This window comes from Triturus cristatus, chromosome 4_2, assembly GCF_964204655.1.
Source record: "Triturus cristatus chromosome 4_2, aTriCri1.1, whole genome shotgun sequence".
In the NCBI taxonomy this organism is placed as follows: Eukaryota; Metazoa; Chordata; class Amphibia; order Caudata; family Salamandridae; genus Triturus; species Triturus cristatus.
In genome coordinates this window covers 718,975,698-718,999,608 of record NC_140586.1, presented here as the reverse complement: position 1 = coordinate 718,999,608, position 23,911 = coordinate 718,975,698, and the positions used below count along the sequence as shown (strand labels likewise).

General features: G+C 45.6%; 1 protein-coding gene across 2 annotated transcripts in view; it reads left to right on the top strand.

Moving 5' to 3' along the window:
* Positions 1-23,911, top strand: part of LOC146834958 (enoyl-CoA hydratase domain-containing protein 2, mitochondrial-like) — a 217,090-nt gene that overhangs the window by 66,240 nt on the left and 126,939 nt on the right. For both annotated transcript variants that reach the window (XM_085602601.1, XM_085602600.1), the window contains exons 2-3: positions 1,900-1,967; positions 4,122-4,209. In XM_085602601.1, coding sequence (XP_085458727.1) covers positions 1,900-1,967; positions 4,122-4,209 — 156 coding nt within the window. The remainder of the gene's footprint in view (positions 1-1,899; positions 1,968-4,121; positions 4,210-23,911) is intronic.

The window sequence follows — 23,911 nt, the reverse complement described above, 5'->3', positions numbered from 1 at the left end:
CCTAAGCCATTGTTCTACTCGGGGGCAGTTTTCACTCATATGTAAGGTCAAACACTTGCTGGGCAGCTGCTGGCAGGCTAATGCAAATTAACCCGCTGGAGTTTCAGACAGAGAAAGCTTCCTCACAGTTACTTTTTCTACGTATTTATTAAAAATCCTACTTCACTAACGAATTGGACTTTTAATAAACATGAAGCACCAGTCCTAAATTGATCATTTTAGCCATTTCCTGTCAAAGTTACAGATGAAAGTTTATAATCTGTATTTTAAATTTTCTAGGATCCAGCCACAACTCTGCCAGTGAAAATAGATTTTGGGGGCTAGTCACTTGAGGAACATGCCAGCATCAAGTTTGCACATGTTACACTTTTAAGTATCAGGCAGCCTATCTTGTGGGCAGCAAAGTGTACATAGAGCTGACTAATATTTAAACAAACAAAAAAGTAATGGCGGGATGTTTGAATTAATCCCGCCCGCTACTAATTACTGTAGCCTCATCCCGGTCCATAATTTGTTGGCACAAAATGCCACCTCAGATTAGACCCAGTAATATGCAAATCCGCTTTACAGCTGAGTCCAGCTTGGTTCCAGTATTAAAGTAAACATGGGACCCATTGCGTTGTATACCCGTAGCACTTAGGGCGTCGCACTGAAGTTAACAAAAAGTGATGAGTGGGATGCTTAAATTATTCTGAGCCACTGGTAATTACTTGGGCTTGCATTCCAGTCTATTCTTTTTTGCCCTCAATGCCACCTCAGAATAAACCCAGCCACAAGCAAATCAGCCTTGACTCTGTTCCAATAAGAACAGTCCAGCTCAAACTGGTCTGGGGTTGTTTGTGGTCCCTTGTGAAATGTGCATCGCCTGGTAGTTCAGGACAGACTGTTCCCTTGAGGAGCAGGGTTGGTACTGATTGCATAAGGCGGGCCTTTGTCTGGAGTAGCATAGTGCATGAGAAACAATGGACTGGGATGCGGTTCCCAGAAATTGCCAGTGGCAGAGATTAATTCAAGCATTCCACCTATCATTTTGTTGTTGCTGCAGCTTGTTCATATTTAAAAGTAGGCAAAGCTGTCTGCCAAGAAGGGTAATTTTGACAGGTTTGAAAGCGGGTTTATAGGCTGCTGTACTCCGGTTACGCATGGTAGGCCTGAAGCTATGTTTTGCACGCCAACCCTATGGATGGCATGATGGGTACTGCGGTCCACAGGAGGCATTTAACTTCTAGGACCTGGAAGTATTTCCTACTTCATATACTAGGGACATATAGACAAGTTAAATATGTCAATCAGGGGTGCGCCAGTTGAACAATGTTTAAAGGAGGAGTGCACGTTACTGCTGTTTACCGGGGGAAAGTGCACAGTGTTAAAGAAAATTTTAAAAACTGCCAAAGTAAAATACAGAAAAAGACACAAGATCTAGTGTGAATTTGAAGAAAACGCAGATGTTACAGGCAGTGTATTGCATTCCAGATGAAGCGTGTGTGAAGTATCAGAAGGTTCTACTGTAAACTGCATTGGATTCGATGAATAGCGTATATTCTCCTCGTGGAGTGAGGTTACCTGAAAATGTCTAGAGATGGCTATGGTGTAAGTACTAATTTGCAGAAAGTAGATTTCAGTGACTGTTTGATTTGAGGTGAAAATGTAATTTTAATAAAGGTACCCTGCTGCTTGAATTAAAATCAAATTGTTCCTACAGTTAAGGGAAAAAGGCACAAGACGGGCATCCTGTGAATGGCCTGACCATCCCGCCTCGACTGTCCAGGAGTTCTCTGTTGAAGGAGCAGGCCCAAGGCTCCCGTCTGTGATGAACAATACATAGTTTTGTAATGAATGATGTACAGTCCCATCTGATGGTGAGCCAAGCATTTACCTTTTTACTTTCTTTGTTTGCAGGAATAGCCGAACTTCTAATGCACCGAGCATCTGCCAAAAATGCACTAGGGAAAATATTTGTTAACGAGGTAAGAGTTTCATTAATTGTTACCTAACTGGTGTCTTCCACTGCCATTTATTGTTCATTTGTTTACAAGTACAGATTAGTTGTCCTTTGCTGGCCCTGCACGTGATCTGTATTGACTAGTCTTCATAACAAAAGCACAAATTTCCTGCTGGCGTTCTTAAACGGTTGTATGACAGAACTACGCATGCCTTAACAATGCAGTCGGAACAACGAGTGTGTTGTTACCATGTGTTCCTTTAGCACACAAGTCGTTACAACGACTCGCTTTAGTGCGCGCTGGACTTTGGAATAGTATCATTTACTCTTTGAACTCCAGTCTCTGTATCAGTAGGGAAGGGGTTTGACTTTAAATCCAACACCGCGTTTCCTAAAGCAAGTTGTTGTAATGACTTGTGTGCTGAAGGAACGCGTGATAACGTTGCACTCGTTGTAGTGCCCGCATTGTAAAGACACTGCGTGTTTCAGACTGTGTGGTAAATGATGTTTCCCTTCTTCAATATGTGTAATTTGGCATGCAGTCATTGTATTTTAGAAAAAGAGTGAACATTTGAATCATTGAAGTAAATTAAACACTACTAGGTTCAAGAGAAAGGGGATTGAAGTGTTTCCATAGGGTCTCCAGGACAGTGCCCTTTGCAATCTCCATTATAACATCACAAAATGAGTTGTGTTATAGTTGGTCCTTCTGGTACAGACAGGTGTCCACATCATGCTTACTGCTGACTAGAGTCCCTTACTAACTAGTTTGAGAAAACCTAATCTCCGTAGTGGTCATGGTGATTAGCATGTGTCTCTCTTTTAGTGGTCGCCCATTCCAGCGACTTGCTGAGAAGATGCTTCTTGAGGAGCCCAATTGAACTTTGCCAACTGTACTGTATTGGGCACCCACCTGGGATAGATAAAATACAACGAATATTGATAAAATAAACAACAAAGATAATTTCTTGCTTTTTAACTATTTCGAACGCGAACACATTTGTGCTGGACCCTTGTAAAACCAGTACTAAGAAAGGATTAACTTTTACCAGCTAAATTATTGTGCCTTTGTATCTCTTTGACTAATATGTGTTGCTTTTTAATTGACTGAAAGATACTCATTTTATGGCTGCACATTTGTGGCTGTAGGCTCGACATACGTTCTAGTAGGCAATGGAGATAAAGAGTTGTTCACTCATCTATCCTTGTGTGTTCTCATCATCCATCCCATTCACTCATTCATTCATTTATTGTGACTTACTTCCACCTTCCAATTTATCATCTATCTGCACCTTCACCCATTCCCTCATGACTGGGAGTGTGAGGACTTGTGTGCGTTCATCAGTCCTCACACTCCCATCCATCTTCAACCAACATTCATCCATCCTCACTCTTTCATCATTTACTGATACTTTTCCCCAGTCTTATTTATGGGGCAGCCTTCCTCGCCGTCTTCCAATAATCCATTATCTCCATTTTTATCTACTTGCCAATCCGCCCACCTCACACACATGTTCATTCTTCCCCACTCTCACCTTTTCATCTCTGTCGCACACTCATTGATCCATTCTGACTTCAGCCTCCAAACACGCGCCTTAATGATGAATCCGCTCATCTACTCCACCTTCCTTATTGTACCCCATGATTGAAAACCCATTTGCTGGGATGTGCTACTCCATTCTCGCACCTTGACCCTGGAATAGTGTGCTTAGGTGTCAGAAGACCCCAACCTCTCGCATCCGCTTTAGGAAACAATCTGAGTACTCAGGGCCAGAGGTATCAATATTAGGAATAGTGGTTGCCTAATTGCGATTTTATGCGCATTGGCCCTTTTGAAACGGAGAAAAGCTTGATGCATGTAGCCCTTACTCTCCTAATAATTGTCTTCTGCTTTTCTACTATTTTCCCTACTGCTAGCGCCAAGAAACATTGAAGTGTATGAGCTTCGCCTCCTCCCACATTCCACCAAATAAACGCGCATGCAGTGACCCCTCCTTTAATGTACCCCTATTCAAAAAACCCTATTCATTTATAATGTAAACATCAGTGCAATTTCTGTTTCTGCAAATATAGCTGTAAAATCATCTATTGGGTGAACCTGACATTGGGGGACTAACCTAGAGGATTTGCATTTGGCCACTTTGGGTGATCATGATTAATCAAATCTCTTTTGTCGTAGTTTTTTGAAGCTGTGGAGAGCCTGCGACAAGACCCCCGCGTCAGAGTGCTGATTGTAAAAAGTGAAATTAAAGGGGTCTTCTGTTCAGGTGAGGAGCAAAACGTGTTTTATTTATTTAGTAAGAACCTGAGGTAATGCTGTTCTATACATTTCAGTAAATGGCACATTACATTTGAACACTGCTGCACAGCAAAAAACATAAATTGCCAGTCTATGGCCGGCCACACCCATGAGACAGAGGTGTAGATGTTGTGGGAAAGACATTTTTTCAACAGCACATTTTGGGATTTTCTGAAAGAGATGGTTAGAGGTCAGCTCTGTCTGTGAGAGATTTTACCAGGCCTGTGGGAGTGCGACAGAAAAACCCCTGATTTTTAGCTTGCCTTTCTCCATTACTTTTTTCAAGTTGAATGAATATATCAACCTCTCAAGTGATACGAAACTCCTGGGGTGCAGTTAACTCTGGGATTTGCAGATCCAGAGAGGACCATATGTCCTGAGATCGGGGTTTGGATGTAGATGTGTTGAACAAAGATACCTCCATGGGAATTTGCGAATAGGGGTTCCAACAAATGGGGGCTTTGAGAGGGGTAGGTGTTTAATTTCAAACAAAAATAATACGTGCCCAGGGTATCGCTTAGGATGGGACTGCAGCTTGCACCACCCACTGACCCTTCCAGTGCTACAAGTTGCCAGTACCAAGGAGATGGATGCGCAGGTATTAATAATTTTTAGTGCATTTTGAATTGCTGAACTAACGTGCTCTGCTGAAATGGGCAGACAGGGCCACCATGTGGATGACTGTCATAAAAAAGTGCACCATTTAAAATTAAGTGCTGGTGCTGAGTACCAGGAAAACACCAGCACAAATTAGGCACTGTCCTCACCAGATAGCTACAAGTTACACTCAAAGCGAGGGGACTCATGAGAACATCGAGTAGGTGATCTGTAAACCAAATAAATTGAACAACACTGCAGGGTAATACTATAAACACAGTTCCTGCAAATAAACACTCGTCTTATTAAAACGTAAACCATTTTTTACTTTACATAGTGGTGTAAAACGAGGTTAGACAAATAAATACAACTGTGCACACTGTAGTGTACTTAACTGAGATTACTTCTTTGTACACAATTTATTGATATAGTCCCAAGCCCATTCACAAAGGGCACTCTGGAAAAGATGGTAATGCAGGGCTTAGGGAGGTTGAGAGGTGGAACAGTTTGTGAAAGATCTTTTGGCTCACAGGATTACTACTCCAGTGACCAGGTGAATCCCGTCTGCGCCTACAGTGGTACTGGAGATGGTACTACTGCCTATGGCCTCATTCTAAGCGCTGTGAACATATCAAGATCAATACACCAAGCATGCAGTATACTGTTGGTTACCTTGAGTGGTGAGGGAAAAATGTGCAGGGACGGTTTATAACCGGTATTCCGTGAAATGCACAAGTCCTACCAGGAGGGTATGGTGCATGCAGGACCTTCCAGACAGGGCACAATCTGTACACAAGTTGTGATTTCAAATCAATTTGCACTCAATTGTGAAGTTAGAGTGGCCCTCAGAATGAGGTCACTTGTCTTTGAGATAGAGATTTGCTCAAGATCATGGGTTCAGTGGGCAAATACAACAGAAAAACTCACTGCAGTGAGTAGGAACGCAAGAGAGCAGTGATCACTCTTGATGTTCGAACCATTCTTTACATCAATGGCTTCCTGTGGAGCCTCCCGCTCCGGGATACCCGAAGTACCACCAACACACTGCGGTCTGGAGTGAAACGTGCAGAAAATGTGTGAAGAAGGAGCAAACCTGTACCCAACTAACTTTGGCTCATTAATGAAAATCACTGAAACAGTGGAAACTGGGCCAAGAGTTCTACTGCTGACCCATGGGATGATGGCCAATCCACCTGATCAAATAGTGCTCGACCATGGGTTTCCATAGCTCTTTCCTTTTTCCTAATCTCCTGGAGCTCCCAAAATGGGCTGAGTGCCTTTCCAATATATTTGGACATTTGCTGTAGACAGGTTGATAAACTCTGGGTCAGTAGGTTCCGGTGATGCCATCTGGATGAGGTGGTGACTGTCCTCTCAGCAGAAGGGGTGTGTACTGGTTGCTGCCTTTTAAAGGCTCTTCAGTAGTGTAACAGCAGCCTGCGAGGAACTACATTGAGAAAAAGCCCCGAAGTAGATCATTCCTCCTTGCATGTTCCCCTATAAAGCTAAAAGCCCTATTGAGGGCAGTGGTGCTGAAACAATTTTCAGAGTGGGGGTGCTGCCATCAATGTTACATCACTGAAGTCAAGGGATTGTGAAAAATCCAAGTGCCCCACAAACAACAAGCATCGCAAATAAGCCACACCAATACAGCAAGAGAGTGGTAAGGGTGTGATATGTAGCCAGTGGTGCATTATAAAGCACAAATTTATTAGTAAAGAATGATGTAATACCACACTGTCATTTACAGACAGCTCATTTCCTTTGAAATATCAACAGAATTTGCACTGACAGGCAATTTTACTGATAAAACAATATAGTGCACAAACGATATTATGTGGGACTCCAGTTTCAGCAAATATTTTTCATTTGCACATCACCAATTAAAGTGCCTTGATTTGTCTTAATCCTATTAAAAACATTTTTTTCTATTTTACTTCTGAATTACAAAAAAATGTGCTTCATGCTCATAGAATTAGCAGCATGTCTGACCTCTGTCTTTGAACACATAGCAAATGTGACAAAATAAAAGCAACATTCAAAGTCATCTTTATTGCTCATTCACCTTCCGAACTCCAGCCTGTTTATTTTGGGGTTACTTCTGCACCCCGAGTGTTGCAGGGATTCTGCTTAGAAATGGAACTTTGCCTGGGATCACGGAACATCAGAATGCAAGGACTTAGTCACCATCCCATCTCAGTACCTATGGGTCCAAATCCAGACTAACACATAGTGCTTTACCTGCCCTCCTTATCTTCCAGAGTGACAGGTAAGTTGGCACCCCAGAACACAACACTCTGAATCCTCTCAGGAGTCGCGGAAACCTTTCTCGCACCCATACGTGTCCACAATAGTGTCCACAATAAACAGAAATAAGACCGGAAGAAAGCTCACAATATTTATTGAAACTATTGTGTTCTATCATGAAGCAGCTGTGCTGCAATTAGAAAACATATACAAGTGAACAATGCAATTAGCATTATTAATGAACTGTACACAATGAAAAGGCCTGTCATAGCAAATGACAAATCTGCCTAAGCCCTCCTTCACTTTGAGAGCACAGTGATATGTTAGAGATCTCTAGGATTAGTGCCGACCTCATACCTTACGGTCATAATGAGTTGGTCTACATTTCAGACTTACAGCTCTTTCATCTAAGGACCTTTTCTCTGCAAGCCTTGCTCCTCTCGGTTTATACAACACGTCTTGGCTTATATGATAAGAATTATCTGTTTTGAAACCAGCAGCTGGATTTCTCTATTATATCTAGATGTTAGTGTCCAACCACAGAGAAAAACAGGGCACAATATTGTTTGGCCTTGCACGAAATGTTGAGACTGAATCACAGCAGAAAAGCTAAATAACAAAACGTGTGCAGCCTATTTAAAAAATAAGTGTGGCACCCAAACAAGCGTGTTACTCCATAACATGCGGAAAGCAAAAGCGGCCTACTACGAGTGCAGTTAGGCTAACATGGGGAAAAACTACAGATTGCCCTACTGGGAACTCACAACACCAGCACTCTACTTCCAGGGCTTATGATTGTGGGGCTCCTACTTCGTATCTCTCTCTCTTCCTAGTAGCTACCAGCTATTCTCTGGGGTTGAAAGCTCCAACCTATAAACTTGGTGCTGATTCACAAAAGCATTTATGAGTATAGCAAGTAGTACTATAGGAGTACACTTTTTTAGGTCGAGCCTAAACAGCGCTTGCGCTGTAGGCGATCTGTTATATTTAGTTTGTGTAATCCGACTCCTCCTTTGCATACAATTGGCTTTAGTGTCTGTCCTTTGAAAATGCCAGTGTCCTAATGGCTGTTTAGTGTTTTATGCCCTAGCTTTCCATAGAACTGAACTCCCATGGAGCAATGACTCCGGGACGAGCAGGGACGCGAGCGCGCTGTGCGCTAACTGTTTCAGTGCTTTTATGTAGCTACAACATTAACGAACACAGGCATATCCATGACATTGCCAGGCCCCAAACCCTCCTCCGTGCGGATGTTATTTGCAGAACAAAGGACCATGTTTGAACCCAGAGGTTAAACTGCTAGTGGAATTTGTTGTTTTTATCCTGATTTTATTTGAAACTATCACCGGATGTTTATTTTATTTAAAATGTGCCTGCTGTAATAAGGAATACAAACAATGGCCATTAATTGTTGAATCCAGCGATTATGCTGCTGGTGGAATATTACCACCTTTATTTTGAATTTATTTTACTGTATGTTTTTTAAAACGACATAGCTTTAGTATTTTGTGCTATAAGGAATATAACGATTTATATCTGTTTACTGTAGTACACTTAACTTTTTTTTGTTATGAGTATGTTTTTGTTTTTGAGCTGCAGAGTTCTATCGTCCTAGTGCTAGTTTAATATTTACTAGTTCCCCTAGCTTTGTGATTGTACAACATTTTAAGCAGAATAATTTAATAAATGGTGTAATGTATATATTTTTATTATTAGCCCAGTATCAGACTTAGCATTTTATCTCTCAGAGCACAGCATTGTATGGGCTTATGTGCTCTGGGTTTTGTATTGTACAGACAGCGTCATTAAAAATTGTTGAACTGTCACCTTTGCTCCTCCGGGCAAACACAACAGCAGCATCATGCCTCTGCAACAGTCCGTTCCCATGTCGCATCGATAGTAATGCAGCATGCTTTTCTGTTATGTAGCTATCCGCACTTTAAAGCACAAATATTACCCTTTGCAATTCTAAAATATCGGCAATTTAAACCATAAATTAAATTCCAAATTGTAGTAGCACTGTTTATATGATTGTTATTTATAAAAGGTATATTTATTTGTGACCATAGTAAGCTAAATAACGCATGTTTATTATTAAATAACAGTAGTTATTGTATCGACCTTTGAAGGATAACAGGTTTTTTCAAACTGTTGATATTTGAACGCCTAATTTTATCTACTTTATAAGGATAAAAGGCTTAGTGAACATGACTGGATTTGAACCTGTGACCATAAGGTCAAACACAGGCCCATACAGTCGAAGCATTACGCCACTAAGCCACGAACGTGTGCAGTTAGGTCTCGTAAACATATTATTATATGCTGCATTTAAGTTTTATTATTTTATTATATATCGTATAACCGGTTTATATTTTTATTTACTAATATGTCTTGCTTTCTGCACTCCTTACTAGTGCCTCTTTAATCTGGGTTCTCTTTTCACACCAGCAAACAAAACACACTTCTTCCCACGCTGCAACCCCATGAGTGCGGCATGACTTCCTTATACCCAGCCTTCCATGCAAGAACGAGCCTAATGAACTCGCTGCATCTCTTCATGGACAAAATAAGTTATAAGGAAAACTCCACAATAACAACCTTGCCACCCCCGGTCAGGGCCGGACTGGTACTTCCGGGCACTGGCCAATCCCCCGGTAGGCTGGATGGGGTGGTGGCCGGTTTTCAGACAGGGGGCCGGTTTTGTGGCTGGGGTCTATTTTCGGTCCGACCGGGAGTCATACTTCAGAGAGAAGTCTGACTGACTGACTGTCTGAGTCTGACACGCGCCTGGGTCCCAGATCTGATAGTGTGAAGGGACTGACAGACTCTGCCAGAATCACAGTTTTACCACTTAACTGCACTGTGAGGTCCTGGGCAAAAACGTCATTGCTTGCACACCAGTTTCCATCACAAGTAGGAGGTGAAGTACTGGGTATTTTAGACCCAGCGGTGCAGGGGCACACACCCTATGACTTCTGGGTTCACCCTGTTCCAGACCTACAGAAACACAGAGTCTTCTGGGTGAAGTCAAAGATTCGTTTATTGGCTGCAGACCAATTACAGGTATCCTAGAAGTACAACAGCGTGTATGTTCTCAGGAGACTGCTGAAAATCATAGGAACGGGCTTCTCCTTAAGTACAAAATATCATGCTTCAGGCACACATTCCTTGGTTTACGATATGGCCATTACAAGTATACATTACAAACGAAAAAGCAGAGTCATGATGACCATCCCACATTCCAGTTCGGCCAGCCCACAATGATTTACACAGTAAGGTTCAGATCCCACATTTGATGTCAATAGACCCCCCAATAAACACGAGCATCTCCTGTTTTGGGAAACAAGTCATAAAGCAGGAACAAGCAGGTGTGAAAGAGATTAGCCGGAGGATTGTATAGAATGAAAGGGTTTTATGATGGGTCAAGCCCTGATGCTAATCACAGGTGGACGGAGGAAGGGGAGCTCGTGAGACCGGTTTGACCTGGGGCAGCAGAGCCAGCTGCCCAGGTCACAGAGAAGTCAGAGGGAAAGCCCATGTACTGTGAGGCCCGTATTTACTCCATTATAGCCTATGTGAGGGCAATGACAAGATGGCCACTGCTTCCAAAATGGAACCCGCGTAGTGAAGCAGAATAACGTGTACACAGTGCATTCATAGCTAGAACGATATATAAAGCACTTGTACATGCCGCATTTACCATTTGCGGTTTGCTAATACCAAGATAGACAGGGGTAGGGCCCTGTCCCCTACGCGGTCCTGAATATTAAAGTACGACAGACCCTCCTTTTGCCCTTACATAGGCAATCACTATACTCCTCTTAATCCGAGTCTAGGTCAATGTTCACAAAGTCATGGAGATGTTGCTGTAGCATCATCCTATTACTTAGCTCGTCCCTCGACACAGGTTTCCTTACACATAAGGTAGCACTGAGGCCACATATCGCAGGAGCACACTGTATGCACAGACAGAACAGGAAAAGAATGGCTAAGATCATTCCAATGACCATCAGAACTTTCCAACCCCAGGCAGATATCAATTCCCAGAACCACCCCATCAGTGACCAGTCTCCCTTATCCACGTGTATGGATTCAGATATTTTATGGAGTTTGGAGATGGCTTGATACACTGTTGGAGCATTATCTGGGATGAAAATGCAGCAACTGGATTGGATGACCTTGCATACCCCACCGCGGTCTGCAAGAATAACGTCTAGAACCATGCGGTTCTGCAAAGTCATGAGGCGATCCGCTTGGAGCTCAGCCGTCAGATTACCAAGGGCACCAGCCGTTACATTGACGGTGGATTCAACCACACGAGTCAGCTGTCTCAGGTTCCTACTATTGACCATAGGTCCCCAAAACGGCAGGAAACCCAAGAAGAAGTCTCCCGCTTCCTGACCCGCAGTGTCCTCCTTACTAATCACACCTCTCACAACTCTGGTCTTGTGATAGTCAGAGGCAGCAGTAAATGTCGGCGGTAGCAAGTTCGCAATATAACATGTGCCCGAGAAATCAGGGGGCAGCCATGTATATGCTCGGTCATTACAGATGAAATATGTGCCCTTGGCAGCCAAAAACGCAGGGGAAAACTGTGACGGGAAGGTGTACGTTTCAGTACAGTCACTTCTTCCCAGTTGAGCTCTAGGATTCTGACCATTACCCTGTAAGCAGAACCGACCCATGTGGGGTACGACCCAGATTGGAGATGAGATTTTTCGCTGTCTTTCACCCAGACTAATACTATACCCCGTCGCGTTCCATCCTACATAAGGTCTCAGCTCTTCTTTGGGAATGGATGAGTATGCATCGATATCCCTACTCATATCAGCAACTCCTTTTATCAAAGCCTTATTATTGGTGATAGGTCTGATGGAACGCGGTTGGCGAGGGGAGTACGTATCTAGAGCATAGAGAAACATGGTCTGGAATGCCCATGACGATCCATTGTAACTATACGGCAGCACCAGGTAGGGAATACCCTTGTTAATGGTATGTGGCATTAACCCACACACCCAGCAATTGGTCGTATTCATTACCAGTTGGTGCTGGTGCAAGAGCTGGATAAACGAGTTATTTACGAACTCTGATCGTCTGGTCTGTTCGTGCTCAGGCAAAGGGTGAAAAGAGTGAGAGGAGGCAGTAGAAAGAAGTATAGGCTGTTCAGTGGGTTCAATGGGCTTTTGAGCGGAGAAGAACACAAATCCTACAATAAACATCATTATGCTACACAGTGTAAAAAGGCACAAAAATACAAAACATTTACTTTTTACAAATCGACACATCCTTGCGTTAAAGTTCATTTCCTCAATCGGTCTCTCCATCTTAAAAAACTCCATCCTCTACTCGGGCCGCTCGCAGCGGATGAGTGTCTTCTGCTAAGGGGCACGCCTGTCAGTCCAGGGAAACGCCCTAGACCAACCAGAACCGTTGACCTAATGTCTTCGGCCTGTACCCCAAAGTCTTGGCACCGCGACCCTGCGGCAGAACCCGGATGGTGGTTCGAAAAACAAAAATCAAGAAAGTCCTTCAGATGGGAGAGCAAAAATGTCAAAAAGGAAATAGTAAGGAAATCTTTATTTGTCCATGGGCCTTGGTCTCAAATTATAGCGGAGACGGCCAGGTGCTGTTTGGTCTTGAAACAAAAGTTCAGGCTCAGTGGTGTCCAATCGATTTGATGGTGGCACAGCTTCCTGCAGAATATTGTCACTCTCTTGGTCTGAAACTGTGTCTCTTAGGCGTGCGTCACTGAATGGTACAAAACGAGGTACAGTGTCTGTCTCAGAGTCGGCGATACCCTCCTTGACCCACTGGTCATATGGCAGAGGCAAAGGGACTACTTTGCAGTGGGTACCATGGATCCGGTGTTTCTTCCCTTTTACTCGCACCGCTGATCTTGTCGACAGGAATACAAGGTGAGGGCCGATCCAGCGAGGCTCGTCGTTGCTTTTACGCTGGAAATTTCGGATCAGGACCCACGAGCCAGGGTTGATAGGGTGTCCAGGAGGTTCAGAAGCTTGGGGAAGAGTATCATGTACCTGTTGGTGCAAAACACGCAGTTTAACAGTCAAATCATACAGGTAATCGAGTAGTACTGGATGTTCAATCTCACTAAACTTCGTAGGCCTCGGTACACCCCATACGTTGGCCGGGCGGCCAAAGACAACCTCGTAAGGGCTAAGTCCCACTCGTGAGTGTATGGTCATTCTGGTGGACAGGAGTGCTAAAGGCAGAGCGTCAGGCCATTTAAGACCGGTGCTCGCCTGAATTTTGGCCAGCTTGAGCTTTAAGGCTCCATTGTAGCGTTCTACTAGTCCAGCTGATTGGGGGTGACTTACAGCATGGAACTTCTGCTTTATTCCTAGCCCTTCACATACATTCTTCATCACTTTACCCACAAACTCACTTCCATTATCACACCACACCATTCTTGGCATCCCAAACCTAGGGAAAAATTCCTTCACAAGGGCTTTGGCTGTGGATAGGGCAGTGTTATCTTTCAGAGGATAAGCCTCTATCCATTTTGAGAAAGCACAAACAACCACCAGTACATATTTCAGGTTGTTGCACCTTTCCATGTGAATAAAGTCCAGCTGCAAAACTTCGAATGGACATGATGGGGGTGCAAAGTGACCAGCTGGAGTTGGGGTTCCCCTACCAGGGTTGTACTTCAAGCATACCATGCAATTCTTGACCACATTCTCTGCACACTTGGGAATCCCAGCATTCTGCCATACTGGAGCCAACAACTTACAAATTCCTTTCGTACTGATGTGTGCCATTCCATGTGCCATAGTAACCACTGGAAGCACATATGCGTCAGGCAACAACCATCGCCTATGTTCTGTCAGATCAATCCAACAACCATTCTCATCCAACTTACCCATACTTTCTCTCCACTTGCTTAACTCTTCCTTTGTGGCTTCAGCTTGAAGCGACTTCACACTCTCTATTGTGTTCTCACACATTCCCACATCATTAACCCATCTTGCGGGGCCTGCAACATACATTCTAGTCTTCACATTCTGTGCTGTTTCTTTCGCGGTCTCATCAGCAAACGCATTCCCACGTCCAACATCATCTGTGACTTTCCTGTGCGCACTGCATTTCATGATCGCAACTTGCAACGGTAGGGTCAGTGACTCAAGGAGATCATTCACCAACTTGCCATTCTGAATTTTAGCTCCATGCGACGTCAGGAACCCACGCTCCTTCCACAAACGCCCAAAATTATGAGCCACGCCAAAGGCGTACTGGCTATCTGTGTATATATTCACTCTCATTCCTTCAGACAACACACATGCTCTCGTGAGGGCGATTAATTCTGCTGCTTGGGCCGAATTATGTGGCACTCGTGCAGTTTCCACGACCGTGTGTAAAGTCGTGATAGCATATGCAGCAATCGTGTCACCATTAGGGAGTTTGAAACATGAACCATCCACCCATAAAGTGCCATCACACTCAGTCAGGGGAGTATCTTTTAGATCTACTCTCCCTTTCGTCTCTTCTTCTGTTCTGAACAGACAGTCATGTTGCTCAATCTCATCTGAGTCTGCTGGAATTGGTAACAATGTAGCTGGATTCAGCGTATTGCATCTCTTTATGTGTATGTGATTTGCTAACAGTCTGAGCTCATAACCTGATAATCGCGCACTAGTCAAGTGTTGTGTCTTGGTTCTATTTAATAATGTGTCTACAGCGTGTGGAACCATAACAATCAATGTGTTGTCCATTACCAAACCAGCAGATTGTCGGATAGACATTGCTGCAGCAGCTGTCGCTCTCAGACAGCTTGGCAATGCCCTCGCTACAGGGTCCAAGGTTGATGAAAAATATGCGCATGGGCGCGGTCTGTCGCCAAAAGGCTGTGTTAACACTGACAACGCACAACCATCTTTCTCGTGAACATACAATGTAAAAGGTTTGCTGTAGTCAGGAGTGCCCAACACAGGTGCTGAACATAATGCATTACGCAATTCCACAAAACTTTTCTGGCACCCTTCAGACCATGGGATAGGATTCGGTGTGTCTTTGCATGTTAAGGCTACTAAAGGTTTTGCCAACAAAGAAAAACTAGGGATCCAATGCCTACAGTATGAAGTGATGCCCAAGAAAGCACGTACTTCTCTCTGTGTTCTTGGCACACTCAACTGTGCAATGGCTTGAATTCTTTCTGGGGTCAGTTTCCTTCCCTCCTTCGATAAGAGATGACCTAAGTAGGTCACTTCTTGTCGACAATATTGCAGCTTAGAGAGAGACACTTTGTGATGGAAAGCAGATAAATGGCGCAACAATGACAATGTGGCTTCTTTACAGACGTTTTCAGTATCCGCGGCGATTAGTAAATCGTCCACGTATTGAATCAGGATAGCGCCACTAGGTAAAACAAGTGCATCAAGCTGCGCTTTCAAAGCTTGACTGTATATGGATGGACTCTCACAGTAGCCCTGGGGAGCGCGTTTGAAGCGGAAGCTTCGGCCTCCCAGACTAAAACCAAAAATGTCTCTGCTCTCTTCTGCAATTGGGATACTAAAGAAGGCATTCTTTAAATCAATCACTGAAAACCATGCAGCAGAGGCTGGAATCATCGTTAACAAGGCAGTTCTATCAGGGACAACCGGAAACTGTGGCACAACAATCTTATTAACCTCTCTGAGATCGATCACAAATCTGTAAACAGGTGGCTGTGAAGGATCCGTTCGTTTTAAGACAGGTAAAATCGGACTATTGCAAACGTTGCCTCTTGTCTCTTCAATCACACCCTTATTAATCAAGTCGCTGACAATGTCTAACAATGCTTTCTGCCCTTCATTAGAGATCTTGTACTGGGGAATACGTGGCAGTCTGACATTAGCCTTTAAAGTCACCACATATGGCGGTATCTCCAAGAGGCCCACATCATTGGGACCAGTAGCCCAAAGGGCATCCGGAAGGGATGACAATTCAGGCGGCATTGTGTTTTTAGACAAGTACATTGGGGAAATCACTTTCTTGCCTAATGTAAGTTGTACTCCTGAAGGAGAACAATACAGTGTAGCGTGCAATCTTTTCAACAAATCTAATCCCAGCAAATTCTCACCACAACCTGTTGTCAGAATCAGGGGTGCTTTCAGCTCGCAAGGTCCAACAGAAAGTGACATGGGACTAGAAATCGGGTTCCTAACTGGGGCGCCAGAAAAACCTACTGAAACATTTATATCGCCAGACAAAGGTGCGCCAGGGAGTTTTGAATGCATGATTGAACTCTTTGCAGCACCAGTGTCTAGCAGAAAAGGCTCCGTTACATTTGCTGTAGTTACGTCAACATACGGTCCACTCTGATCCACTGGCACTGAAACAACTCCCTCTCTCTGTCTATGGCTGTCCTAGTAATCATTATTTTCTGCATCACCGTCCTCTGCATAATAATCATTATTATAATACTGAGCCGTATTACTAGTCGCGTTAGCTTGCTGATCAAAGCTATTGATGGTACTTTGAGGCGGCAGAGGACGTGCGTTCTGGGGAACACTTCCACTTCCTCGGCCTCTAGGAGCTTGCTGACCACCCCTTCCTCTGGCGCCATACATATTGCTGTTACGCTGCATCAATTTAGGGCAACTGTATTTAAAATGACCTTCCTCTTTGCAGTATGAACATTGGTTGGGACCTACAGGGACGCGTGGTTGATAATACCCATTCATTTGCTGGTTGTTCTGAAACTGTTGGGGTTGGTGATAGACACCTTGGGGTTGTCTATAATTGTTCTGACCTCCACGTGGCGGATAGGCCTGCTGTAAAAGGACCTTTGTCTTTAGTTCCTTCGTTTTCTTTTCTGTTCTATCTTTCTCGTCTTTATCTCTATTTTCATAATACTGTGCAGTAGCCAGTATTTGCGCTGAAGAAGAAACAGCCCAAGAACTTTCTGAATCTTTTAACTTTTTACACAGGTCAGGAAGTAAATTCTGCACAAACTTATCCACAAATAACCGTTGGCCACCCTCAGTACTCATATCTTGCCCACTGTGGTCAATAAATGTTTCTTCAAACCTAGTAAAGAAGTCTGACACTGTCTCATCTTTCTTCTGCTTGCATGCAGATAACTTGTCCCAATTTACGCGCATCGCAGGCATTATTGTCTTCATATACGTGATGATTCTACCAGGCAGTTCAGCTACTAAAGGTTCTGGTTTCGCGCCACCAGTTTGTCTAGCATCAGCAGCAACGATGTTAGCCCATGTATCCCCTAGTTCTGCATCGTGATCTGCATTACGAATTGATCCCCATAGAGGCTGTGGAACAACATTACCAAATAACATGTCTATGTCGGCCAGATTCATAACGCATGACCCTGCCGTCTGTGACAACTCTTTATAATAACCTGCTGGGTTTTTACGGGGATCAGGTAAGGACTGCTTAAGTGCTAACACCTCTGAGCGCTTCCATGGGACATGCACCCAAACACGCTGGAAATGCGCTGGCACAGCGGGATTACCGGCACCAGCTGCAACTGCTTCCTTCCATACCGGGGGAACTTCTCTCATGGGGTATTGTCGCGCTTTTACCTTTTTCCCCACAAGGACATCTTGTTCAAACAATGACTGTTGACAATCATCATTCCTGAAGGACAATACAACCGCAACTGCTTTATCTACTTCGCGGTCCACAATTATACCAGTTCCAAAATCAAACCTCACTCTGTGGAAATTTAGCTCGCAAACTGAACATTATCTGCGCCATCTTGCCCCTCCCCAGCACCACGCGCAGCGAATGCACAGCCGCCATTTTAGGCACCCCACTCTCTCCCCGCTCACTCTCGACCGCCAGCGCTTTCCCCTGGCGCTGCAAGCATCCCCCGCGCGCCGGCCACCCCCGCTCTCTCATACAGGCCATAAACCCTCTCCTTCTGCGCGACCCTGCTACGGAACCACTTCCAACCGACAACCCATACATGGTCATGCCTCTCCTTTGATAACCCCCTTCCTCTGCGCCCCATTGTCTGAACTGGTCCCAGGCCATCACCTAGCCCTGCGGATGCAGTTTACGGCCCCTACTGTAAGGGAAACACCCCACATCAAAAGGATTACAGTAGATCAAAGCCCCTACCCCCTGAGACCCGGCCAGTTGCACACGCCCCCGGGAATTAGCGGAATTCCCTGCTGCGCGATAGCCATCTCCCACTGCGGGTAGGGTGGGAACTTCTACTGTATCTATGTGTGGGATCGGATCTGAGCCGGGGCTTCAGGGGATGTTCTTTCAGGCATCAAGGGAATCTCAAGAATGTCTTATATGTAATAAAGCAATAAACCAGTGTATAAGAGACCAGGTCTCAGAGATGCAGTTAGAGCACCTCGTGACGATACCTTGCTGTCTGATCTGATGTGTTCTGCTCCGACGGAATAAAACTTTGTTTCCTGCCTTCCAGTCTCCGGCGCCTGCCTCTTTCATTGGTAAATTATCGAGTGGTATAAGAGGCGATTACCGCCGGGCAAATACTTGAAAGGTTATCGACTGAAACTGCCGCTACCATTTAACAATTGGCGCCCAACGTGGGGCCCATCAGCGACACGTGGATCCAGTGGGAGAGGTCCCGACGACAGAGTGAACGACTGCAACGATCGGGAGAGCTCCTGCCCAATAGACCCTCGTCTGGCAGCCGATCATCCGAACTTCACTGGTTCCGAGCAGACCTCTCTCGAGTGATCTACGGTCCTGACTGGGAACCATCAGGAGTGCCGCGGCAAATACGGAGAATAGAGGACGATCGGGCGCTGGAGGCGGAAGACGAGAAACTGTCCACGCGGTCCGGGTAAGGTCGTGAAATACGACAAAAGTACGAAATAATTGATTGATTGTTTGAATACTAGTATTGCTCATTGATTGTGCTCATTGATTGTTCTCTTTGAGATATTCGCTGTCTACAAACGGGGAGGAGTAGAAATACTCTCTCTCTCTCCCTTTGCAGATAGTGAAGGGTAGGTAACGCAGACTTTTGTCCCCGTTGAAACCCGTCGTGCCTATCTTTATCTCCCCATTGATTGATTGTCCGAACATTGATTGTTTTGAAGAATAGTGCTTTTGAGATATTCTCTGTTTGCAAATAACGTAGAATAGGAATATTCTGTCTAGTCTTTGCAAATAGTGAAGGGTAGGTAACGCAGACTTTTGTCCCCGTTGAAACCCGTCGTGCCTATCTTTATCTCCCCATTGATTGATTGATTGATTGTCCGAACACTAGTTGTTCGATATTGGTTCTTTGGAGGTATTCTCTGCTTACAAATAACGAAGAATAGAGATATTCTGTCTAGTCTTTGCAAGCAGTGAAAAGATAGGTAGTGCTGACTTTTGTCCCCGTTGAAACCCGTCATGCCTATCTTCTCCCCACTGATTGGTAGTTGGTTCTGCCCGGACCGCTTATTAGAGGTGAACCATCCGGCTCCACTGGAAGGCACCCCTAATAAGGACATGTTCACTAAATATGGACTAGTCGCCGTAGCTTATAGCAAGCTGTGGCATAAATATACCAAGAAGGACCCCGAAAGTCAGTGGCCACTGATGGGATCCTTCGACGACCGCAAGATAGAAGCGCTAGAAGTAGCTCTGCGTAGCAATAAGACTACGCCTACTATGCTTGACAGTATCGGCATGTGGCGCAAAGATGCAACGCAACGGAAAAAGAGGGAAGAAGTAAAAGCAGAAAAGGAATTACGAAAGGCAGCTCACCTTGCCGCTAAAAAGTTAGAAGAAGACATAAAAGAGAGAAGGGAAACTAAACTAAGACAGGAGCCCGAAACCTCAGGCCAGTACGCTGTTAGGACCCCTTCTTTGCTCTACCCTGAGTTGTCCTCCAAGCAGCGAACGAATGACGAATTACTGTTAGGTCCCCCGATCATTTACATGCCCCCTCCGTATGCACCCTCCCAATCAATAGTACAACACCCACAACCCCCGAACACGAGCGAAAGCAGTACAAGGGCCTCTGCCCTCACGGCCTCCGCGCCGGCTGAGCCTCTTGTGCCGAACCCAACGTCGACTACAACGCTAGACGACCATGAGATAGGAAAGAAAGAATCCACCAGAATGAATCGATTAGCTAAGGATGAACGAACAGGAATCGACAAGATAGTAAAGGCACTGGTAGGATCCTTTTTGACCTTACAAAAACTAAAATAACACTAGGAGTTAGCCCTTTGTGGGACATATGAAACCAAGGGAAGGAGTCAAGCTCACGGTCGAGACGACCACGAGGTAGCCCGACTCCATTACTCTCGCTACCTAAACATGTCTGCCCTACTGCCCACCCCGCCCAATAAGCATGACAAAATCCCGCACAAACGGAAGCCTGCTGACACCCACCATCGACGTCACCGAACTAGGGCTAGCTCGCGCACAATTGGGCTATGTTATTTTTCCGATTGCACAGTCACCTCCTGGTGCTCGTCATCTGACTACAAATATGTACAAACACTCCAACGAAGTAATGTAGTTATAACATTTTAATAACTTATAGGATATAACAAACACACCAACAGGGTAAACAGGTTAAAACACGTTTTTAAACAACTATTTACATGACGGTCTGCTGCAACCTCCATCCCAAAGCCTTAACGTCCACGTGACACCGTCCTCGCCTCTCCTTCCTCGAAATTGCAACATTGGCCTGTTTTGGGCGGTCCCACTTAGTTGACTTTGGGCTATAAAAACCATGCAAAAATCCATTGACATCAGTGGCGAGCGATTGTGCGAATAGGCCGGAGGCTATACGAAGCGCCGAAGTTCTGGCAGCACCAAGGCGGAGCCCGCCACGCTGTGCGGACCTTCCCGTTTTCTTTCTTCTTTCTTCAATTATGGCTGCTGCCCTGGCGGGGGGAGGCGACGCGGACGGACCTCCCCCACCTCCCCAGGTGGAGGCTTGCCAGGCACCCCAACCGTCTTTGACTCGCCGGCCAGCTAAGCTGCACCCCAACCGTCTTTGACTCGCCGGCCAGCTAAGCTGCACCCAACCGTCTTTCACTCACCGGCCAGCTAAGCTGCACCCAGCCATCTTTTTCATCGGCCTGCTGAATTTCACCCTGGCACGCCGTGCGGATCTTCCCATTTGCTTCTTCCTTCAATAATGGAGGGTGCCCTGGCGGGGGGAGGCGACGCGGACGGACCTCCCCCACCTCCCCAGGTGGAGGCTCGCCAGCAGATGAGGGCACCCCAAACCACACCTTTCACACGTCGGCCAGCTGAGTTGCGCCCTGCCACTTCATTCGCCGTTCGGCTGAGCCGGCACCCCTGCACGCGGCCGCCAGGCAACCACCCAAGCACCGGGTTCACCAGGACTGCCGCTAGCGCCCGACGTGAGGAGTGGGCCCCCGCAGCAAGGTAATCGGGGACCCACCCCGGTGGTGATACCATCCAAACTGCTGTCGTCACTGCTACTGGAATCACCCCGGTGGCAGCACCACCCGAACTGCTGCTGTTACTGCTGCTGGCTCCTATCCGGTGACTGTACCGAAGAGCTGCTGCTACTGCTGCCCTTGAACTCCGGCGGTCGACTCCTCCGGTTCCAGGCCTGGCCCACCGTGAGACAATTCTGGACTCGAAAGCTTGTTTGCTAGGGCATGGGCCCCACCCTTGACAGAACGCTCCCCTCAGCCTTGCAGAATTGGTTGGAGTCATTTGACGTTCGACTCCTGCGGACTTCCGGTAAGGACAAAACCACCACCATTGCTCTTTTTGCCCCCGGGCGGCAGCCACCTTGCCTCCACTTGATACAGTGAGACAGTAAAGCGTCGGCGGAAGAACCCGCCTGCTGCCCCGCCCTAAGAACAAACCGTGGCATTGCTACAAGGTTGCAGTGACGCAAAGTTGACGCTAACGAAAGTTCTCAAACTACCGAAAGGGATTCTGGTTCAACTGCTAATTCATGGAAAGGCTTAGACTGTGCACTGGCCCGACCCCGCCCTAAGATGGCGCTGATGTAGGAGTGGCCTACAACTCCTTGTGGCGTTCCAGTCACGTGACATTCGTGTTAAAAAGAGATATATATACATGTATGCGATGCTTTCACACATGGCGGTGGGGGAGAGGGGGGAACCGATTTTTATGTTAATCCAGTGTTGCTCATGTTGCTCGACGCCTCACACACCGTGGCCGGTCTGTGGCGGCTGTAGGCCCGTATTTCCATACTGACATTGTTTTAAATAAAGGGCTTCTTAAAAAGGAATTACGAACTCAGTGTCATGACTAATCATCTAGGTTGTTGAAGGTTTTTCTTTTGAATAAATGATTGTTACTCCCTAGCGAAAGCATACAGATAATACAGACACAATTTGCCTAAAAATCTTTTTGTTTAACGGAATTTGTACCCATCACGCCTGCCCTTTTTCCAAGAATTGTCAAATCAATAATGAACTATAACTTAAGGTATATGTCGCATGCAAGGTATGGTATCCTGCACCATAATACACGACCAATTGAGAAATACATGCACGACCAGGGAACGCGAATTTAGGAGATGAATGAACTAGAGCATCTTTGCCTCAAACTAAAGAATAATGGGTCCGTGGTATTACCCAACCCTGCGGCTAGCCTGGTACATGGTAGGTAGAACCTTTCGTGTCTGCACGCGCTGGGGTATTTTGAATACTGCACCTCCCCTCCCCTCTTATTTCCCCTCTATAGGTCACGACGAAGTTCCGACTGAAGAGTGGAGTGGACATGGACCGCACCAAGTTCAATATCAGGGAAAACATAGACAAACGTTGTGAGATAGTGTGTAAAATTACAGACCACCATTGAAAACATGAAAAACCGTATGATATGATTGTGCGTGTGTACTACGATTATACGATATGAATGTGTATGCATTTCATGTTCGGATCACTTGAAGAGAGCGTCATTGTATAATTGAAGTGTGCGTCCACCGATCAAAGGGGGGAGAATAAAGGGTCAGACAACCCACAAGATGAACTACAAAATACTGAAGGTACGCAACATGCATAGGAATAGAGGACAGGAAAGGAGAGGTCCCCGTGCTCGACGCAGCCCTGAGTCTCCGTCTTGATGCATGTACTGTCACACCCTATCCGGCATTTGTGTGTACGTGATCACCGAATTTATGTCTTTTCCCCGCTTGTGTTTTCTTACATGGAACAGACCCATGCTACTCCATGTTGTGTGTGCACCAAGTGGCCTATTATCTTACCCATCTCTCTCTCTCTCTCTCTCTCTCGTTTTGTGTCGTATGTACGCCAGAATAGCCTACTTGATGCACACCTCTCTCTCTCTCTCTCTCTCTCTCTCTCTCTCTCTCTCTCTCTCTCTCTCTCTCTCTCTCTCTCTCTCTCTCTCTCTCTCTCTCTCTCTCTCTCTCCTCTCTCGCACTCTCTCTCGCACTCTCTCTCGCACTCTCTCTCGCACTCTCTCTCGCACTCTCTCGCACTCTCTCGCACTCTCTCGCACTCTCTCGCACTCTCTCGCACTCTCTCGCACTCTCTCTCTCTCGCACTCTCTCTCTCTCGCACTCTCTCTCTCTCTCTCTCTCTCTCTCTCTCGCACTCTCTCCCCCTCCCTCGCAAAAGGCTCTTTCTTGAATAAATTAACGACATACACCTCTTTGGTAAGTGTATAATTGGCCTGAACACAGTGGTGTCCGAACAAATTGATAGAAACAAAAACGACCATACTTTACCACGTTACTACCTCTCCTTTTTACAAACATTAAGCCTAATCGGCTGAGAAGGAAAGGACAGGTAAGACGACTGATGTCTCCCAATCTGACCCACAACACGGGGACTATATGTCAGTGGTTTTTGTTCTCAAAGGACACCATCTCCACCACCCAGAATTACCCCTGA